The following is a 24158-nucleotide window of genomic DNA, read 5'->3' as shown; positions in this document are numbered from 1 at the left end:
TCATGGCAATCACATATGTTGTTACACGTAGTGTGAAAAACCCCACCACTGTAGTAAAGATAGATAGCTCTAGTCATGTTTCATTTACTAGTATTGCATATGTACATGTAAGACCATCCAATAACATTCAATTTCAACATCTCTCCTTTCCACTATCAATTGTCCTAGGACTGCATCACTCCTTTCCACTATCAGTTATCCTGGGACCGAGTCAATCCTTTCTGCTATTAATTGTCTTGGGACTGAGTCAATAATACCACATGGTAATTCTTGTTATCTTCTGCTGTGGTTTCACCAACAACTTGTTCAGATACTGCATCTGGTGTCTGTCTGATTACAACTGAGTTTGGTGCTACTGCCACCAATCTGTTGAGATAAAAGTCATTTGAAGCATGTTGAATGTTACAAATTTTACTAAGTGACAATATTAATGACTTAACCCATTTCACATTCTCCTTCATTCATGACAAACCTTCTTTCATTTTGTAAGTCATTGCGCTAGTTACAGATGATTCTTAGATTTACATACGTCAAAGAAATGCCAATTTTAAAGTATGTCTGCAATAACAATGTAAATAGTGAATATCACATTCTGAGTTCATTACCTTGTATAGATACATTTCTGTACTTGCTGATATATGCAACCTTTGAGTTTTTTCCTCCAAAATATACAATGCACATAGTACATGTATACATGTAGTTCACATCAAATACACTGGAACTACTATGTTTAGTAACACGTGTATATACTATAAACTATACTGAAGATGGTACAGAATTTTTGAAATGAACACATGAAAAGTGCAAGTCATAATTGTTCTTACCCATGTGAATCTGGTGTTACAGCAACATATGTCTGTCCCTCTGATGTAGTCACTAATGTTGGCTGCGTGTCTGATGTCGTAGCATATGTGACAGCATCTGATGTTACGGTACCATCTTGGGAGGCAACTGCAGTGGCCACTGTAGCTAAATCTTGCATCCCCATAATCTGCTGCAGGATATTCACTGCATTTCTGTCTGTCGACTGTTGCAGTTGAATCTGTGAAGTGTCTGTGTACTGTAAATTCTGGTCCACATCCTGCAGTGATGTCTGCGATACAGTAACAACTTCAGCTTGACCTGCATTGGAAGCTGCAGCTGCTGCTTCTGCAGCAGTAAGGATATCAACTGGCACTGCAATGGTTTGCTGCTGTTCTGAAGAACCACCTATTCCTGTGTCTGTATCAATCTTGTGTTTTTTCTTCAAGTGTGCTCTCAGATCCCACTTATTACTAAAGATGTAATCACACTGCTGGCATGGGAAAGACACAATGTTGCTGGTTTCTTTGTTGATGTCAGCTATGATTTGGTCTTCCTTGAAAGGTTCACCGGGATGCTTTTTGCTATAATGACTTCTCAGAGTTCCCTTATTATTACATGTATAATTAACACACAGCCCACACTTGTAAGGTTTGAGGCCACCATGGGTTTCCATATGTCGTTTCAAATGTGCAGGTTGTAGAGCTGTGTATTCACAGTATGGGCATTCAAATTTCTTCTCATTTTTATGTCCAAGTTGATGAACCTGGAGACTGTTCTTAGTTTTGAAAGACTTGCCACACTCATCACATAGATGGTTCTTTGCATCTGAGTGCTTCAACATGTGAGCCTTAAGATTACTATTACTGCGAGTACCGTGTCCACAGATGTGACAGCGAAAGGGATTGATCCCCTTGTGTGCCCAGATATGCCGTTTCAAATCAGAACTGCCACGATGGAACAATTTGCCACAATAGGGACACTTGTAGGGTCTTTTCCCTAACTTTGACTTGATTCTGGCTCTTCGCCCCATCACCATTTCAAGCTCAGCTGGTGTTATTTCTGGATGGAGATCACCAATGTGTGTTTTGATCTCTGTTTCATCAGTGGTGTTAAATGCACATAAAGTGCACTGGTATTGTTTACCCCCTAAATGTTTCTTCATATGAATTTTTAAGTAGTATTTGCTGGCTGTCTCTAGTCCACATTCGGCACACTTATACTTAATGCCACTGTGCACTGACTCCATATGTCGTCTCAGCCCATCAGCATGGTGGGTGGCATATTCACACTGTTGGCATTTATGAGACTTGTCTGCTGTGTGTATGACAACATGTTTCTCATATTCCACCTTTGCCACAAACAGTTTACCACAATCTTCGCACTCAAAATGACCAAATATTTCTTTCAATTTGTCTAAAAGTGTAATGCTCATATGTTCATAATTTAGGCCATTAATGACTGCTACTGGTTCTGCATTTGTTGGTTTTATTGGGTTTGCTACTGTTTTTTCTTCCTTGGGGCTCGTCTCAACTTCTGCTTCACTATCCTTTGTGACTGGGTCTTCTCCATCATCCTGTGTTGTTGTTGTTGTTGTTGTTGTTGTTGTGTTGACAGTTTCCTGGTGCAAGAAATCAAGAGAAGCTGTATCCTCTGCATCTGGGTTTTTACTATCTGTTTCAGAGAGATAATAGCTTGTGTTGATTGAAGCATTCAATGCCTGATTTAGAGCAAAGTCAGCTTCTTCACTGTGAGTTTGTTGAAGATGGGTGGACAGCTTGACAGAACTAAGATGCTTGTCATCACAGTAGCAACACTTGTAAATAATTTTATGCTTTCTAACATGAGCTCTTATGTATGGTTTGCGGGCAGTAGCATAGTCACATAGATCACACTTGAATGGTTTCTCATTGGTGTGCAAGTACATGTGTATATCATGATCCCGCTTGGTCTTGAATTTACGTTCACATATATTACATTGATACAGCAAAGCTCTTCTGCCACTACGGCTCTCCATCTTCTTGCGTTCAAAGAATTCCTTGGCATGAGGATCTTTATCAATGTCATGTTTGTACTTGATGTGTTTGAGAAGCTCTGTGGGATGATGAACTTTCTTGCCACATAGCTCACATTCATACCTAACACTGCCATGTTTGGCTTTGTGTACTTTTAAATGTCCTTTATTGATACATGTAAAGTCACACTTGTCGCATTTAAACTTCTCACCAGTGTGTTTTCGCATGTGGACATTCAAGTTTCCTGAGCTATTAGATGCATAACTACACAAGTCACATTTGAAAGGCTTGATATCTTTGTGGATAAGAATGTGTACAGCCAAAGCATGTCTATACTTGAACAACTTGTTGCAATGAGGGCAGGTAAAGACTCTCAAAACAGGATTATTAGTGTTGCTTCTATGAGGGACAGCATTGCCTTGATTGATTGTCTGTTGTATGCAATGCTCAGTGATTTCACCCACGACATACTTTTCCAAATATGACATTCTGGATCGTTTGTCTCGCTTGGCTTTTCCACTTTTAGCAGTATCCTCACCATCTTCATCTTGGGAAATCTTGACATTAGCTTCATTTTTTCCATCAAAAACCATCAGTGAAGGTTGTGATGTCTCATCATTTGCTTGACCATCATTTGTTGACTGCATTGTCCCATTATTATCTCCATCTCGGTTTTCTGACCTAGCTATACTGGGTCTGCCACGAGATCTTTTTGTTACAGGTTCATCATCAAAGTAGTCAGGAACACATCTATGATGCTTCAACTGTCGGACCTTACTAAATTTACGTTTACAGTCAGAACACTCAAAACCATCAGTTGAATCTGTCATTGTTTCTTCTAATCTCTTCATAGCTGCCTTTTTTTCTTCTTCTTCCTGTTTCTTCCTTTCTTCTTCTTTCAACTGTTCTTCAGTCTTGGGTACTTTCCGTGGTCTTCCACGTCTTCTACCTACTGGAGCAGTAGTTATTTTCTGGACATTTGGCAGTGGTATTTTTGGCACAACGGGTGGGGCAGTACCTGGTAGAGCTTGCAATGTTGTTATGGATGAATCATAGTCTTCAGTTATACCATGTGATGCTCTCACATGTTCTACTAGAGGTTCCTTCTGAGCAGAAAACTGATTACAGTGTCTACACACAAAAATTATGGGATCTGAAAAACAAAAGATACAGAACAAGTTATGTACTTAGAAGGAATCATGGTTACAACAGGATATATCAAGAAAGAACCAGCATCTTTGCTGAACCAGCAAACTTTGCTGTAGCCAAAACTAAGAAACAAGAAACTTACAGACAACACATTCATGAGACTGAAAGATACTTTCAACACACACAATAAAATGTACAAGATATCAACAAATTTTACTTGGTATTTTAATGAGTATTAAATGTATGATGTACTGTAGTGTATAATGATTACATCTATGAATATTTTTCTGAAAGTCAATTTCATGGCCATTACTAAATGTATGGTGAATATTTCTTTGTCACAAATCATGGTACACTTTACATAGAAGTGAAAGAAGTTCATGGAGTTTCTGTCTGTATTGGACCTTTGAAATGGAAGTTAACTTACTAACTGCCTACTTGACTCAAAGAAAAAGACAATTACACTAACAATAACTAACCTGTACTTTGTTGCTGTGATGCAACTTCAACGGTCTCCATTGGTTGAGCTGCGACGGTCTCCATTGGTTGGGCTGCAACAGTCTCCATTGGTTGGGCTGCAACAGTCTCCATTGGTTGGGCTGCGACAGTCTCCATTGGTTGGGCTGCGACAGTCTCCATTGGTTGGGGTGCGACGGTCTCCATTGGTTGGGGTGCGACATTCTCAAGTGGTTGGGGTGCGATGGTCTCCATTGGCTGGGATGCGATGGTCTCCATTGGTTGGGTTGCCACTGCCTGCATTTGTTGGGCTGGGACTGTCTCCATCGGTTGGGTTGCCACTGTCTCAATAGTTTGGGAAGTGGCAGTAACTGAGTCTTCTTGGAGAGCAATATTGCCATTGGTAGATTGTTCTATTGTTACTACAGTGGATGTAGTAAAGGATTCATTGGCAGCTATGCATGTTGAACCTTCAGAAATGGCTTTCTTGTGAGCCATAAACAGTTCAATGTCTGTGAACTGCTGTTGACAATTACCACAGGTAAATGTATCCATCTTGATGCAGAATCTGAAAAAGCAAGCATGTATACTGTTATTATAGAAATGTATTTGTGTTACGGTTTGGGAACACTGGCAACTATGTGGCAATTTGGTATAACACAGTGTTTTATTTAAGGGCGGTAAGTAGGTAAAATCTACAGGGGCTCCCACATCATTTTACCAAGGTTCCCCACCAAAATTATGATACATTGCATGGGAAGCACTACCAGTTTTACCTCTTTCCCCCTTTCTGTTACCGGGGTTCCCAAACCTTAGCAAAAACACTGTAACATTATATGCATGTATATATGTACATTTGTATGTTGTACTAATTATAATTGTTCATTATTTTTTTTTTTATTTATTTATTTATTTATTATTATTATTATTATTATTATTATTATTATTATTATTATTATTATTATTATTTATTTATTTTTTTTTTTTTTTTGGGGGGGGGGTTGTCTAAATGAATGTAGTTCGTTTATTGAGCTTGTGTACTATTTTGTGATCGTCCCTATTACACCAGAAACTGTTTTAGCACTTGGAGTCATGATGGGTGAATGGTTAGAGTGGCTGGCTTGGAATCTGCAGGTTGCAGGTTCGAGCCCAATCGATGCCATTTGTTTCTGAGTGGCTAAAGTGGAAAGCGCTATATAAAACCAACATTATTATTATTGACTGATATACCGCTCTCATCATTACAACTCCTTTGATTTGAAAACATCAACACAGTTCAGTTCAGTCTAAATATTTTAATCACTGTTTACACTGAAACTGATTTTCTTTGCAACAGAAATTATTATAAACATCACATTTGATCACTGCACTAACTATAAACTGTCTGAAGCAGTCTACATGCTTTGTCTAGATACCTCTACACTACGCTTTTTTTTTGCTTAGATGGATGTGTTACAATTTCAATACAAAACCTGTAAATTTGGCAAATTTTGTTGAAAACCATCATGTCATTTCATAAAAATATTAGTAGAAAACTACTAGAACTATTATCATCAGTTTGGATCAAAACAAATAGTAACTTGGCAACAGTTTTATAATAAATTATATACTTTATTTTCGAGAAAATACTGACAGCAATATACTTCGACACAAGTGTTGTGGCATGCAGACGACACACACAAAAACGACATCATCAGCATGAGAACAAAGCTTTAGTGTCTGTGATCTCATCTATTACGAGTGTATGGCCATGACGTTGCTGGAGCAATCTTCGGACGATAGTATTGGACGAAAACTAGAGAACAAATGCAAACGTACACTCTTGTCCAGAAAGATCGACTGCTTTTGGTTGAATTAATTTGTAATCGACATCCAGTCTAATCGCATTTGTGGCGTCGTCACGCTTGGAAAATTCAAAAAACGTTAAAAATTATAAATATAACAATCTCAAAGCCTCCCCGCTTCTACTCGTGAATATACACAGCCCACATTATATGCCGCCGAGTTTCTCAGGGCACAGAATTAAAATGTTGGCGCTCTTTGGCGAATGAGGTGACTGTGTATGGCAATAATAAGTGAAGCTGCGGTCCGACGAGACACATTAGTTTAGCATAAAAACTCACAATGTTTCGAGGAAAATGCTCATTCGAAAGCTATCGATTCCGTGGACCTTACTGATAATGCATTCCTATTTTTACTCACCCGAAAAATTATGGTGATTGTAATACCAAGATCATGTAATTATTACGAACCTCACGAATCATGGAATTAGAATTTTGACGCTACTAAAAATAATTTGCCGCCCTGTCAGCCATTTTGAGTCCCACATTCAACGACTAATTATACGTTCGTGTTGTATGAATTATAGTATAATCACCAAATGAGGACTCACCAATACCAAAATACTGTAGCTATGATACTAAATACTTACAGAAATCTTTACTTTTTACGTTGAAATGCTTCAAATAAGGACATTTGCCAGGGTATTCCTTTCGTTACGGCAGTCTCAAAATTCAACAATATGGCGATGTTGTGGAAATCTCGAACCGTATCGCGTGAAACAACGTGACCTTGTGATTTATTTCACCTTTGACCTAGACAATTTCCAGCGAATCAACACTTGTGTCCCAGGTGCAGTGTAAACTTGAACTTGAACTTGAAGGCGGAATTGTTGAACACGGGTTTCTCTGACTTCGTATTATATCCACACATCGCGAGCTGATATTTCGCGATCCTATTTGTACCCTTTCCGACAATGTTATATTCCGAAACATATCTCAGAACAGAAGTGGACGGTCCGCCGCTGTGGAATCAACTCTCCATTGAGAACGGTTTATTTTGAAATGTGGAAGTTTTGTACATTTCCCTACCGTTGAAATACGATACAGTCCTACAATTCGTGGTTTCTTTTGACCTTTCCTATCTTGAAGTCCCATCTATGGCCACACATTTGATACACCACTTTCTCCTCTCACCACAGGGCACTCAGGCTTTTTTATGTTTACGAAAACAAACAAACAAAGATAAATAAATAAATACTGACAAGCATCAACAAGAGAGTAATTACAATCTTTTATATCAATAACAAAAATTGCTAATTAGACTATGTATGTACAATGTATATTAGTGCACCATTGAAATTGTGTGGCTAGACTCGATTAGTTTTCTCAAAACTATTTTCTATCTCTCACCCACAACTTGAAATCGTTTTCCTTTTGGATGTTATCATTTATTTGTTTTCTGTATGTTTATTTCTTGTAGGGAATAAATTTCAATTCAATTCAATTCAATTCAATTCAATTCAATTCAATTCAATTCAATTCAATTCAATTCAATTCAATTCAATTCAATTCAGTTTAATCCGAATTCGAATCCAAACCTTGTCAAAGTTGTTTCTTGTAGCCGTACCATAAGACACTTGTCATGGCGTAGTTTAGCTGACCAATTATATTATCCCGTTGTACAACTTTCCTTTCTATAAACTTTAAAGTGACATTAAACTTGAAAAGTAGATATATGAATCACTAGCTGCAATAATTGTAGCGTTTTGCTGCGGTTTTGAGGGGTTTTTCCTCAAAACTGCAGCAAAACACTACAAAGTTATTACAGCTAAATGAATCACAGGACACGAATACAGTATATGACGTGAGATCATGCTCTATTTTCCGAATATAAATCGCAATCCGAATCTTGCGAAGTTACTCCTGTCTAGTCTCAGTAATAGCAGCAGACGTCTTTGAGTGCGTTGATACCCAAGACAATGTGTACACATGATATGTGTACGTTCCTCTTTGTTAAACAATAGTTTATTGCAGTATCTTATTTGTACAAGACCCGAATTCATAAGACAACGAAAGACGTGGACTCTGATCCCACGTGATCTCTCTCCTTGTGCACTTCGAGGCCACTGCTCACTTTCAACCATGGCGTCCAAACCAGTTATTCTTGCTTCGCATATTGGTTCCCCGGTAGGAGTTTACGAAGGACATGCATCCATGTTAGAGGAACACTTTGAGGTTGTTTGGTGGAAAGACTTCGATGCAGACCGAAGTAAACACGTGGATAAAATCCAGGGTATCGCCTGCTACATTGGTAAACCAGCGATCAGTGAAGAACTCGTACAATCTTTACCAAATCTAAAAGTAGTCTCCAACTGGGGTGTAGGAGTTGATCATATCAACGTTCCAATGGTCAATAAGTATGGAGCTAAAGTTGGAAATACCCCCGGGGTACTTAGTGACAGTGTTGCTGATATGGCAATGTTATTAATGTTGTCTTCGGCCAGGAATCTTGTTGAAGGTAAGGGGATTTCAAGCAAGATCTCTAGCTGTAACAGTGGAAGATCAAAGTCTAATGTCGTATAGCCATATTGTCAACTTCAACTTCAAATTCAATGCACTTGGAGATAACTTGAATAATTTGTTCCTGGCCCAAGTGGCAAAAATCTTTCGGTACTATAGTAAGATAGATTTTGTAGTGGATAATTTCAACAAAATAATAATAATTATTTAAAAGGTGAATTATTTTATGGACATTTGTCCACACTAGTAGTGGTATCCAATTGTTTAGTTGTATGCAAAAGAGAACAGAATAATGACAAATAAAAATTAGAGTAAAGAAAATAACCTACTTTTTTTTCCAACTTTACAAGTGGCCGTTAGGTAAGCCCAAAAAATCACCAGTGGTGTTGTAGTTTATCTGAATACATCCTAATTAAAGTCACACTAGCTGCAACTTTAGTTTTTTTTAAATTTATTTTGTTAGATGTAATGACTTTTTAATAAACCATAATCTCATACTCCCTACATAGTATTTGAATCACCTGTCTGTGGGTAAAACTGTTTGTGTAACAGTGTATACACTGGTGAAATATATATATTTCAAATTGATTTTTTTAGGTCCGCACCCAAAAATCAGTACCCCAAATGAATCATGACTTCAACTTATTATACTACTTATAGATAAAATAGACATCTAATTGAAATGCACAATGTTTAATTATTGGTATTTTAACAATTGTCATTGAATGTCAAAAAAATAATACCCCTGTTACAGCTAGTGTAGTACCCAATATAGTATGTAGGGCATATATTTACATTTTTACCTAATTTCAAATATCAAATCATCAGGTGTCTTGAAGTTGATTAATCTACTAGCAAATGACGATGACGACTATGATGATGATGATGATGATGACGACGACGACGACGACGACAACGACGACGATGATGATGATGATGACGACGGCGACGACGACAACAACAATGATGACACAACAACCTGAATCATTACAACTTCAAAACTCTGTATGTATCATTACAGGTGTACAAGTAGCACACAGTCCAGAAACTAAATTCTTTGATATCCACTGGATGGGAAATGATGTCCATGGCACTACACTAGGTATTGTTGGTATGGGAGGTATTGGTTACAAGATAGCAGAGAGAGCTAAAGGGTTTAATATGAAAATACTATATAATAATAGAAGTAGAAGGTTGGTATTTACTTATGTACATGTGATGTGTAAAAACAGAGATTTGGGCATTGAACGTTATACACGGGTAGACTCTCTCACAGTCCTCAGAGCTTCGTGTTACTGAAATTAAAGCTAAACAAATTATTTTGTATGTGCCAATACCAGCTATATAACCGTACTCAAATATCCTTGTACTGTGTGCCTTCATCAACCATGATAGAGATAACCATTCGTTGACGTGTGACTACGATGCTCCATGTTTTCGCAAAGCCCTGAGGGCTGTTAAGACTTGTTCAAATTTAGCCAAATAATGCATTAGTCAATTGGACTTTGAGAACAATATGGGCCGAGATTCTTGGACCCGACACATCACAATTGACAACTGACCTGGAGACTCTGTATCTATAACTAAATAAACATACTGTTTACTTTCAACTCAGACTGTGATACTGCTCCTCACTTTGGAATTTTATGATTATTTACTTTGGTGTGCCTAATAGACTTGTAGAAAGACTCCATTACATACCGTTCTCTCAGCTCTTGTTTTAAACATGGACACCTCAACAAAATTCCTCTTACCAACTAAATCTCAGCCACTAAGTGTCATATGTGGCCAATTTAGTGTCAAAAGGTTCAAACATGACATCTAGATTTGCAACTGAAAAAGAGCGCTACCCACTTTCTCTACGGAAGAGGGAAATATATGTCGAAAAAGTCACAACGTGGTTTTGGGCACCGTGGAAAGACTCCATGAACTGGATTGTCGCAAAAACACAGAGCATCGCAGTCACACGTCAACGAATAGTTATCTCTAAGTGGTAGATGAGGGCGCACAGTACACGGATATTGGAGTACGGTCATGGAGTATGTTATGTAGATGGCATCAGTACATGCAAAATAATTCATTTAGCATTAATTTTAGTAAAGCGAAGGTCCGAGGACTGTGAGAGAGTCTAATACACATGTAGACTGATTGCGAGGTCAGCATAATATGTCTGTTTCCTTGAGGGACTGTGGGTCAACCCAATACAGTCTGTGCTGGGTTGACCCACAGTCCCTAGGGAAACTGACATTATGATGTTGATAAGTTGATAATTACTAACTTTGTTCATTGTAAATGCTGTGAAGTGTCTACTCCACCAGCGAAAGGTGATGCCATATTCATCTGCTGTGAAAGCATTTATGCATACGCAGTTACTAAAATAAATTAGAACTCAACATCTCGGTAAAGGAGAGTGCTTACTGATGTGTAGATGACTGCAAAATATACAAGAAAGTATTTAAATCTAAGTTATTTTAATTGTCTATCTGGCGCCTGAAAAGTTACTTTAGACAGCAAGCTTGAAAATGTTTGGCACTGCTGTTGATGAATTTAATAAACTTCATTTCATGTTTAAGATGTGAGCACACAAAGAACACTAGTAACAATCTCTTGCTGTGTGCTTTTAAATTCTCTCTGAAAAAAAGTTACTGCATTTTCTGTTACAGTTCTACAGACAGGCAGATAATCAGGCAGGCAGACAAACCGACAGACAGACAGACAGACAGACAGACACAGACAGAAAGAAAGACAGACAGACAGACAGACAGACAGCAAGACAATACACACAGGCAGACAAAAGACATGGCTATCTCAACACACTCACACCCTTATATGGCTATATGGCTATCTCAACACACTCGCACCCTTATATGGCTATCTCAACACACTCACACCCTTATATGGCTATCTCAACACACTCACACCCTTATATGGCTATCTCAACACACTCACACCATTGTGACAGTTAAAATGACTAGTATCTTAAAAAACTTGATATCTTAAGTATTTTCAGAACTAAATTGAGATATCTGTTGATTCTTACAGATCTGATTTAAAGCTATTGCATTATATATATTTTTTCAGAACACAAGAAGAAGAACAGAAAATTGGGGCCGAGTTTTGTGCCAACTTGGATGATTTGTTGAAGCAGTCAGATTTTGTTATGCTAGTGACACCCTTGACTAAAGACACAAAGGCTTTGATAGGAAAAAGACAACTCTCATTGATGAAATCTACAGCAACTATCATAAATGTGTCAAGAGGTAAGAACATTATTTAATATAGTGCAGTATAGTGAAATTAGATGTAGTTTAGTGAAGTGAAATGAGATGTAGTGTAGTAGAGTGAAATGAGATGTAGTGTAGTACAGTGAAATGAGATGCAGTGTAGTACAATGAAATGAGATGCAGTGTAGTATAGTGAAATGAGATGCAGTGCAGTATAGTGAAATGAGATGCAGTGCAGTATAGTGAAATGAGATGCAGTGCAGTATAGTGAAATGAGATGCAGTGCAGTAGTGAAATGAGATGCAGTGCAGTATAGTGAAATGAGATGCAGTGCAGTATAGTGAAATGAGATGCAGTGCAGTATAGTGAAATGAGATGCAGTGTAATATAGTGAAATGAGATGCAGTGTAGTATAGTGAAATGAGATGCAGTGTAGTATAGTGAAATGAGATGCAGTGCAGTATAGTGAAATGAGATGAAGTGCAGTATAGTGAAATGAGATGCAGTGTAGTATAGTGAAATGAGATGCAGTGTAGTGCAGTGAACTGAGATGCAGTGTAGTACATTGAAATGAGATGCAGTGTAGTGCAGTGAACTGAGATGCAGTGTAGTACAGTGACATGAGATGCAGTGTAGTGCAGTGACCTGAGATGCAGTGTAGTACAGTGACCTGAGATGCAGTGTAGTGTAATATAAGGCAGTGTAGTCGTGTAGTTATTTCGTGTACTTGTAGCACAACATAATTGAGTGTGATGCAGTATGGCATGTTGTTGTTTACTGTAGTGTAATTATTGAAGTGCACTGTATGTAATGTACAGTATCGTAGTGTAGTGTAGTGTAGTGTAGTGTAGTGTAGTGTAGTGTAGTGTAGTGTAGTGTAGTGTAGCATAGTGTAGTGTAAATGTAGCTTAATGTAGCGTAGTGTACTTAGTGTAAAGTATACTTCAGAGAATGCACTGTGTTGTGTACATCATAATTGTGTATTCTAATTCATGAGTCTGATATAGATATCAAAGCAAACCGTGTAAAGTAGTTATAGAGATAGTGTATACATTGTGCAGTGTTGATTTATATTATGTATGCATCTATTATTATTGCATTATTCCTATTCCAGGGCCTGTTATAGACCAAGAAGCCCTGGTAGAGGCATTACTTAATAAACATACCCCAGGAACCAGTGTTTGCTATTTTATATGCATCTAATATTATTGCATTATTCTTATTCCAGGGCCTGTTATAGACCAAGAAGCCCTGGTAGAGGCATTGCAATATATATGTACCTCGTGAACCAGTGCAGTGTTTATTATTCCATATAATAATGTCATGGCATTACTCTTATTTTAGGGCCTTTTATAGACCAAGAAGCCCTGGTAGAGGTATTACAGAATAAACATACCCCAGGAACCAGTGTTTACTATTTTATATACCTCTGATATTATTGCATTATTCTTATTCCAGGGCCTGTTATAGACCAAGAAGCCCTGGTAGAGGCATTACAGAATAAGTGTATACGTGGAGCAGCACTGGATGTGACTTATCCAGAACCCTTACCACGTGATCATCCATTATTGAAATTACCCAATGTTATTATTACACCCCATATTGGATCACAAACCATTGGAACTAGAAAGAAAATGGCCCAGTTAATGATTGATAACATGTTAGCTGGGATCAAAGGTGAACCTTTACCAGCAGAAGTCAAAGTCTAAAGAAAATAGAAGTTGTTAGTCTCAGCAATGTAATAAATCATGATTTATAGATCAAGACTCCAAAATTAGAAACTAGGGATCATATTCCAATTCGTTGTATTTTGAAATCCAGAAGAATGGTGCAGAGGTTTTGCAAACTGTGGGATTAATTTAATACTTTTATGCCAATTTTATCAAAATTAGAATTTCAAAATGGAAATTGTAAAGATAATTTTTTTGGGAAATGAGATAGTTAATTTCCTCTATGTTTACAAGGGGTTTTGGATTTTTATGAAAAAATTGGTTTCAGGTATATTTGCATATTTATGCCGTAGGGAAATGATTTAATATAGATATAAATTTTGATAGATTGAGAGATTAGATCTACAAATTAATTTTCCTTCTTACTACATAAGAGTAATAACACAATAGATAGACATGTAGTTATAGAAATGACAATAACATGACTAATCTTGCAATGATAGTGGGTCATAGGGATTTTATTTTCTGGAACAGGACTTTACTAAAAGTATAAATTTGCAATTAATGTTTTCATTTTTAGAAGCTAAACACTAAGCTATATCATGCAGAACAGTTGATGAAACTTATTGATTTAAATAAAAGTCGGTTTTATAGGCTGATACTTGTATCTCAATTGTGATTGATTTACATAAAAGTTGGTTTTATAGGCTGATACTTGTATCTCAATTGTGATTGATTTACATAAAAGTTGGTTTTATAGGCTGATACTTGTATCTCAATTGTGATGTGTCTCTCTCCAATGTCTATGGCTTTATAAACCATAAGTTAATTTACCCTATTTGTTGATAATATGATGGGGCTTGATACAGCACAACCAATGAGTGTTACCATACAAGTTTCAAGTGTGCCATTGAACTTGTCTGTGAGGTACGTGCAGTTTCAGCTGCAATCTTACATAGGCACCACTAGAAGCCTTGCCGGCCAGAGAAGCAGTGAGGTAAGTCAGCGTTAGGAAATCACGCCCTCTACGTTCGCTATTGAATCTTTTGTTTTTGTACTATGTATTAAGTCGTGTGACAGCAGGCTGAATATTTCAGAGTGAAACGAGCTAATAGATATATGTCTAAGAAGCTCATTATTTCTTTATCTAAACGTCGCACTTGACATCAACGGCAAATAATCGAAAAATAGAAAATAGCCCGGATTTGCAGTTATATTCAACACAAGTTTTATTGTATGACTTTTAGAGCCAGTGTTATTCACCATAAAACAGGAAAGATGCGTCATTGAAAAGAATCGTATCTTTTCTAATTCAGGCAACATGCATCGTAATGATGACACCATTAAAAAAAAACTATAATAGAGAAAATGGAGCCATATTTTTTTCGAATTCACCTCGACAACAGAAAGGTAACATCGATCGGTTTATACATAGACGTTGGAGAAAGTTCTCCAACACATATATAGTTTTGTGGTCACAGGATTATTTTTGAAAGACTGAGACGTGTTTTTTGTTCAAGTTACACATTGCAAAATGATTTTCCGTTAACGTTATAAAGGAAGGTGGATCGCGCATGAGCCACGAGAAACAATATAATATAGGCATTTATTGTTTTATGCATGAAATTCAATATCTTTTGAAAGATCAACATTTTTTGGAAACTACACTTGTATTTTGATAAAATGGGAGGGGCGTAAGTCATAAGAGGTCGAATGTCTAAATTCAACCGTGACGCAAGATATCGACGGTAATTAACTAAATAAGAATTCACATTATACATAGCTCGAGCTGCGACTGAAACGATTGTAATAACATATCAAATTATGCTGTATAACGAAGCATGACAAATTGAGATTGACACAATGTTGCAGATTTGACTCAATAATAGAACAAAAAGCATGAGTATAGAAATTTATCAATTACCTCCAACTCACGTTTCATTTCAACACTAATTGAAATGAATAATGGCGGACGTGTTCAGTATTAGGTTCTGATTGAAGTCAAAAGAAAGCCAAAACTAAAAGATGCAATTATTCGAATAATGTTGAATGGAATCTTTATTAATAACGACGTTTTAGAGTTAAGGAAAATATTACATTATCGAGGCTGATTTATTGTGTACGGCGGCACAGTTAGATATTGTATAGGAAACACAAACTACCGGTTAAAACCTCATACAAAGCCACAGCTATTATGTACGTTTTTAGTTAAATCATGCATCATCTGACAAAATGTAAACAAACCACTATTTCAACAAAATATAAATTCTATATTATTTAATTATACTTTGATTAATTTATCAAAAATTAGTGGGATTATGAAAATGACTAATTATGTTAACATAGTTTCAGAAACTACACCTCCCAAGAGTTGCATAATCCATACCGAATACCAGTATTATGTTATCATAGTATTGTCGGGTATTGAATGTCACACATAGAAATTCTGAATTTTCAATATCTAAAAAGACCGTCGCATATGTATCAATAATCCGGGGTACATCCTTGGCATTAAATTTACCAATCTTAACTTGTAATGAAGGAAACTGAAATTTGGCTAATTGTCAATTTTTGAAATGTTTCCATCACAAAAATTCTTACTTTTTTCTTGATTTAATTTTAGAAGTGCAAAGGCATGATTTATATATTACATATTTCAACCCCGTCTTTATTGGCCGGAATATATCACGGATTATCAGTCACGTGTTCACTTTTATTTTGTGACGTAACAATACACGGCACATTTCAAGAAAATTAGGAATAGTCATGTGATTTTGCACAATTTGTCATCTTCCGTTTTAGATTTAAAACATCTCTGATAAGTTTTTTCTGTGTCATTTACGTACTAGCGTGCATTATACATTGACACACTTCTTTAATGAGGGTTTTTATAGTTCATTCAAAGGAGGAAATTAGTTAGATTACCGAGATGTTATTAAAATAAAATAAAAAAAGTAAATTTGTTTTACTAAGATATTCAGGGATAGATGCAGTCGGCAACTAAAGATAAATTATTACAATTAAGCATTTCCTACGTGTCTATTTTATTGCTAGACTTGTACCATATGTCTATGTATATTTCACTGAATTCCATTACATGAATGTAGTCGAATTTCAATTATAGTGAATAATGACTTCATCATGAAATCTACTGCATTATGTACAGCACCTAGCATTATTTCAAACCCATTTTGTACAGTCCACTGTCCATCTATCTCAATCAGTGTACTCATTAAATTGCGCTATATATAGACATACCATTCAACTCAGTTGGAATAACTCACTGAAACAAGTAATGGGCAGAGGTATAGAAGAATTTATAGAGGTGAAATGACGAACTACTGCGATAAAATCAATGTATTCAACATCACTTTCGCTTCAATTAAATAGTTCCGCTAGAACGTAGACTTTGTGAAAGAAGGGGGTAAAATTGCGGGTTTTATTTCCTTTTCTGTTTTAATGCAACAAAAACCAAGTTAGTCGTAGGGATGGTGCCCTCAATAATCTGAAACACAGACTCAATGATCGAGTCACGCACATTCAGATGTATACATCGAAAGGCACTTAAAATCCATGCATTAACACAAAACACATAGGAAACAACGTCGTCAGACTTCGCATATTCAAACCATCTCGACCGGTATTATATACATTGTTAGTATTTGAAAGATACTAAGATTTTTGTTCTAAATGACAGACTCACGTGAGCAGACTGCTATCTTGAACCACGTGAATAACCATAAACAGTTTGTTTGTTTGTTTGTTTGTTTGTTTGTTTGTTTGTTTGTTTGTTTGTTTGTTTGTTTGTCTGTTTGTCTGTCTGTTTGTCTGTCTGTTTGTTTGTTTGTTTGTTTGTTTGTTTGTTTGTTTGTTTATTTATTTATTATTTTTATTTATCTATTTATTTATTATTTTTATTTATCTATTTATTTATTTATTTAGTTAGTTAGTTAGTTAGTTAGTTAGTTAGTTAGTTAGTCAGTTAGTTAGTCAGGAAATAGCTAGTTGTAAGTTACTGATGCGCACGAATTGCTCTTTTTCGTTCATCCTCCTGGACGCGTCATTATTTCATCAATTCACCACCACATAAAAGGTTTAAAAACCCATATATTTCTATCTTTCGTCCAAGTTCACATCGTTATTGACCAAGTCCTGTCATATATGTGTTGGAAGAGTACGTAACATTATTTCATATATTAATCACTTATCATTTAATAATTCTCTCTTTGTTGAATGTAATTGAGACGTTCTGTTGAACATCCTCATCGGGTGTCTTCGTTAGAGGAAGCATGGCAATGGAGGAGGGGGGGGGGTTATAATGCCTATAAAATAATACTCCAAAATAATTGAAGGATTTGCCTAAATAGTAGAATCAGTGTACAAGTATGGAACAGAATGACTATCGTTAAATCTACACACCATTGGAATACATTAATAATACACAGTAACTTGGCACTCCATAAACACATTTCCCATCTCTGAAACTTTGTCCGTATAGACGTAACAACTCCATACAAGTATATGCAACGACTAGACTAATCATTATGTACAGTACGTTTCTTCCTTTGAAATGAACAGTCCATGCACGGCATTAACAGACTGAGTTCTCTGAAGGTTTATTACAAAATTCAATACATGGGTAAATATACATTGTTATTTCCACAATCTCTGATAAATTGGCTACTATATACAATATATGGCTTAGAAAATAAAACTTGAAACCAGAATTGGTAATGATAATCTTTTAGAGGAAATATCAATTCCTTTACCTCAGACTCTATATACGAAGATATAGCAAATAAAGACAGTAAATAGCAAAATGGAGAAAAGGAAATGAACATAGTAGTAAAATAGTTCAAACCAAATCAAAATAAATTTTGGCTTCAGCCTGTGGTTGAAATTCCCTTTTATGTCAAACTTTAAACAAACTATTGAAAGACCAAAGGTCATAGGTCACGAATGTTGTGAAAGATGTACAATTACAATTAAAGTACAGTGTGACTGATCCAATGGGAAAGAAGACTATTAGAAATATACAAATTAAATCAGTCCCTGTTGTGATAGTTACAAATAATGTTGAATGATAGGGAAATATGACCTAGATAAGTTGTGTGTAGCCTGGAGATGATATGAAACGCTAAATATTTGTTGTAAATTATGACGAATCGCTCCTTATCAATGTAACAAACACTTTCTTACATATCCATTTAGCTCACATTTTTTCCTAGCGATTCCCTGCACTATATATGATGAGAATTGTATAACTGTTTTCTTGTGAGAGCTTGATGGTTCTCCTAGGTGTAGATCTAGTACTCTGATTTGGCCAAGGTTTCAGACTTGGACTGATGTATTGGATGTGAGAATATGTCACGGAAAACATTTCTTTTGGCAAGGAAAACATCAGTCTTTAAATATGCGAAATGCCTGTGGGAGGACATCGTACAAAATGTACATTTGGTTGCTATAGGATACCAATGGTGCGATTCTTCGTAGTTCAGTGAAATTGTTCATTTCTCAATCTTATGAATTCTAGCTATTTATAACCCTCATTAACTGTTATTTTGGCAAGCCAAGATGACAGTTTTAATTCCATCTGCACTATAATTTCTGAATCACTACAATCATGATATATAGACTCTAGTGTTGGTCTAGTATTACACATTATATAAAAACTTGAAAGAAACATCGAATGTTAATTAAACGGATATCGATTCAATTGATCATGAACTAAACATATGGTGGTGTAAATTGCAATTTCTGGCGCAATTGACTCCAATATCAGCTGAAAACGTGCAAGGTCCACACTGCACTGACATCTTTCAACTTGTATATTACTATACCTTACTAGTGGTGATTTGATTAGTTTTGGCACTAGGTTTGTACATAACACCTTTCTTTATATTTTTTTCCTTTTTTCGTTTCCAGGGGCAATTTTAACAATCTTTTTATTGCCTCTTCTTTCCTCAACCTACAAAAGGAAATTTTCAGAACGATTAAAATGATACGAGGATATTGATTTTTATCATAGCAACGAATGTAGTAATAATCTTTCCATTGAAATCTAGAAAGGAATATGCAGTGTTTTCCGTAATTGCTTTGCTGAAGGCAGAGTTCTTAGTATAGTCAAGGTATTGATCACAATCTGTTCAAGATCCCAAATGGCTTACCAATATGTGCAACTTGAAAGACTATCTATCGCCTAGGGGCAAAACGAGCTGACATGTGTTGATACGAATAGTTTTACACAACTCGTGCTTTGTAAACTAAAAAAAAGAGTTTCAAGTTACACATAGTTTATCGAACCAACTGTCGAAAATGTTTCCTTTTTCAATGACGCGTTGTCATAGGAACGATGTAGGTGTAAGTGGCCATGTTCATGGATATATCATTTGCGAGGTGGCATACATCTCTTACAATGGAGGTAGTTGTTTTTTGTAGTGATTCCCTGGAACGTACGTTTTCATGACTACATCTGTTGCTTCTACATTTAATGGAAGCGGTCGTGGTTTCGCTAGTTTTCCTTCGAGTTTCGGCAGTGTCCTTGCGGGCATCAGAACACCATCATTCTGCTGAGATGTCACCACCTTCTCTCGTCTCGTTGCCTCCATCAATACTCTCATTGTCGCTTTATGTTTCTTGTCATTCGAGTCCACGACTTCTCTCTGATGGCGAATTTCTTGTTTGACGGAAAACAAATATTTGCCCCGTGTGCCATACCTATCAGTGATTCCTCTCTGGTGTTTTTTGTTGTTGTCACGGTAACTGTATCCAGCCGCTGGATGTCTCCTCATGGCCCGTTTTTGCGCTTCTAACTCCCTCAATTCCCGTTTTAATGTGTCCGTATATCTATCAAGTTTTATGCCACTTTCCCGTTGTGCCTTTTCCATATTCCTTTCCACGACCTCTTGTCTGCTTTTTTCACGTCGATTCAGCGCCCCTGTGCGTCTCCAATACTTGTCAATATTTCCGTTCAAATGATGGCTATTCCTCGCCTTTCTCTGTTCATTGTCGATGTCAAGTCCGACAACGTCAAGTTCTGGCGTTGTTGGGCGATCCTCTGACGGAGTTCCATTCCTATAGAGCGTTGATTTCATCCTCCAGTCCATCATATCTACGGCGATTTATTTTTACACCTGGTGATAACAGCCCTGCCTTGGCTTTCTCTGTCAAGAGAACAAAGAGACAATATTTTAACCATTAAAATTATTCTGCCAGCGACTTAGATACACACTCTTTTTCTTTTCAAATCAGTCAAAAGACGTCATGTTATTGAATCATTGCTACACATACCTATGTAAGCTGTGTATTCAGTTACTTCGTTTTAGTTTCCGTACAAAGATTCCGTGTTAACTGAACCAACATCCATAAAAGTGGTTCAAAACACTCTCAGTAACGGCGAGTGAAGTAATGCAGTAATGTTCATTCCGTTACATTCAGCTTAATAAATGTCGACTCGTCTTTTGTAATCTGGTGCATTTGTTCGGTATTAAATCTATTTCATAATCAGCAAATCAGAGCCACCAATGACGTCAGTAATGTACTACTTCCGGCTGGATGTTCATTTAATTTTCACGCCAGGATTGATATATGAGAATTCCGACCGCCTTGATTATTTCTGTTTTGCGATATCAAACTGCGGATTCCGTGTTTTAGTTGTGTAATTTCCAAACGTTACAAAGCACAAATTGTTGTGTAACTACTGAATTCGTTCACATATTATTCTAGAGATGTGTACTATTTGCAAGTGAGTGAGTGAGTGAGTGAGTGAGTGAGTGAGTGAGTGAGTGAGTGAGTGAGTGAGTGAGCGAGTGAGAGAAGACAGACAGACAGACAGACAGACAGACAGACAGACAGACAGACAGATTCAGAATACAGATACAGATACAGACAGACTGACAGACAGACAGACCGTCGAGATACTTAGCCTACCTGTAGATCTGATCGTTACTACATTATTCCGCTATCCTAAACTGACATTTGTTTTTAATTTTCGCTATCGTTCGATCCAATAGTGAAAATTTAAAAAAAAATGAACATGTCAGTTAGCTATAGGACAGCGGAATGACGTAGTAGAGATAGTCGTACAAGTCTACAGGTAGGCCATTGTGAATCATGAACGTCGTATTATAGTGCCATGTATTCACACTTAACATGTGTTACTACAAAAAATGTATGTGTATTACAGTAATACTAGAAGTTGGTCACCTTGACCTTGACAAACGACAACAGATAGACCCTAAACGTTTATATCATTGACAAAAGGTTGAACTGTACCATCATGGTAGTTGATTCACACTCAAAAAAGTTGTAGAAACAACCAGACGTTACGATGTTATATATGTATATATATGTAAAGGTAAACTAACTCTACGTCTGTAGACATAACTATTTTTAAATTTATGATTTTATTCACTTCGATGTTTTTTATACTAGTCTATGTATACATTGAACAAGTTTATCAGATCTGCGCATAGCATAACTTTTGCAGGAGTATTGATAAACGAAAGAGTGGACACTAACTTTTGCCTAAAGTGAAACAATATCTGGGTTAGAACTGAACCGTACTGTACATTGGCATAACTTGAAAGAAAATCACACGACAACAGTAATTTTAATCCTTCATTCTTGAATTGATAAGACAGACAGGTGAGGTGTTTTGAGTTTTTTACGACAATATCCGTATTTTAAGACTTTGGGAGATCAAGGCGGTATAACACTGACCAATGAAATACCACTGTTGGGAGGACTCGATCCTGTTTGTAGGATTTGTTAAGTTTGTTGATTAACCGGTTCTATCTTGGGATATAGGTAGATTTCGAACTACGTAGTTGGGATCTCTGGAGACACGTCACTGTGTTATGTTTTGGCTTTGATTCATTTCCTTACACACAAACCGTATATTTCTATATAATCGCGACATGTCCCGTCCTGTCATGTGTAAATTGTTACATGAGTCTTAAACAGGAAAACTGGATTACGTGTTGATTCCTTGACAAACATTCGATTCTACCATCTAAATTATATGGATGATTGAACTACACACTATTTCGTGAATATCAGTACTAAGAATGTTTTGATTAACACATCTTGATTAGTATACACTATAATTTGAATAAGACTAGCATCGGTAGCATTTATATACAGTCTGTAAATTAATGGTACCAGTAATTAATATCCTTGGTGTCTATAGGTCTCCGAGTCCCATGTCTGGTGTGAATGATTTCTTTTACTTTCTGTTTTAACCACATATCATTTTCTCCATATTCAGAGACATTAACCATTAAATTATCAACATCACTGCATGGTCAAGGTCCGTATCAGATGTCGCAAACATTTCAAATTTATCGTTCTATTAATGTGACTATTCACTGTTGAAGTACAGTACTAGTATGGTTGCCAAAAGGCCAAGTTTTGCTAGCCGTCAACAATATCAATATACTCTCCTTCTATGAAACTTTACACTTGTCAACTGTAAGTGAAATGTAATAACTCTGTAGAACCGATACACGGGGAAACAAACTCCGCAATTTTCCTGTAGGCTACTTTTTCAGGAAGTTGTGTTTAAAAAATCTTTGTTTTAACCACCATTCGTGGGTCTTCCTCCTACCTTTTCAATTTCACCTGCTACTTTTAAAATTAGCCGCTTCCCTGCTTATTCATACGTGTCAATACAGACACAACACACACACACGCGCGCACGCACACGCACACGCACACGCACGCACACACGCACACACACACACACACACACACACACACACACACACAAACACACACACACACACACTTTGCATAAAGTATACAATGTATAGTAAGAAAATACCAAACACTGTTATTAATTGATCAATTGGTCGTGATCAAAGTAATGATGAGCATGGGTCTGAAACTCAATCTTGTTAAAATGAAGATCACTGAGTGATGATTGAGAACGCTACCAAAGTCATTTTCGCCAATTCTAGTTACTTTACAAAGATTGGGTGTTGTTATGCCGTTAACTCCCTGTAGTAACAACTAAGCTGTAACCCAACTCAACTCAACTCAACTCAACTCAACTCAACCAAAAACAAAATTTAAAGTCTAAATATCTTTGTAGTGCGTAAACGATTATTGTTGCTTGTTTGAGTTACAATGCAACTTTGAGAAATCATGACCACTTAGGACGCCAGTAACCATGGAACCCCACAGTCCGATTCCTGGCGTCCGTATCGCAGCTACCGTCTCAACTAGACTACTTGACTCAATAATTTAGCTCGTTTAAAAACCATGAACAGTTCATAATATTCTTATCTCTCTTCGTTCCCATTTCAGACAATTAATTACACTAGTTGACAACCTTTGGACAAAATACCGTTGCTAGACGCTACAAGGATGGATACCTATGTAACGACATCGGTATGTTGTGTCAACTGCCTGGGTGAAACTTAGGACTCTTTAAGGTAGCAAAAGTCGTCAATATTGCAGCGGTTGCTAAACTAGGTAGATGGACAATACTGTAGAGTTTTATATAGACATCCGATAGACTATGGTTCTAGGTGTTATTGT

General features: G+C 36.6%; 2 protein-coding genes across 2 annotated transcripts; one reads left to right on the top strand and one right to left on the bottom strand.

Moving 5' to 3' along the window:
* Positions 1–227: 227 nt before the first annotated feature.
* On the bottom strand, positions 228–4976 carry LOC144437358 (zinc finger protein ZFAT-like). The gene is made up of 3 exons (XM_078126283.1): positions 4445–4976; positions 825–3969; positions 228–366 (listed from the first exon to the last, which is right to left on the bottom strand). The coding sequence occupies exons 1-3, from the start codon at positions 4974–4976 to the stop codon at positions 228–230; spliced, it is 3816 nt and encodes a 1271-aa protein (XP_077982409.1).
* Positions 4977–8182: 3206 nt separating this feature from the next.
* Positions 8183–13971, top strand: LOC144438234 (glyoxylate/hydroxypyruvate reductase B-like). The gene is made up of 4 exons (XM_078127279.1): positions 8183–8720; positions 9744–9915; positions 11804–11982; positions 13405–13971. Exons 1-4 carry the CDS (start codon positions 8192–8194, stop codon positions 13653–13655), a joined length of 1131 nt encoding a protein of 376 aa, XP_077983405.1. The 5' UTR covers positions 8183–8191; the 3' UTR covers positions 13656–13971.
* Positions 13972–24158: the final 10187 nt, after the last annotated feature.

The sequence above is a fragment of the Glandiceps talaboti genome, chromosome 7 (assembly GCF_964340395.1).
Source record: "Glandiceps talaboti chromosome 7, keGlaTala1.1, whole genome shotgun sequence".
NCBI classification, from domain to species: domain Eukaryota; kingdom Metazoa; phylum Hemichordata; class Enteropneusta; family Spengelidae; genus Glandiceps; species Glandiceps talaboti.
This window is presented reverse-complemented; position numbering and strand designations above follow the sequence as displayed.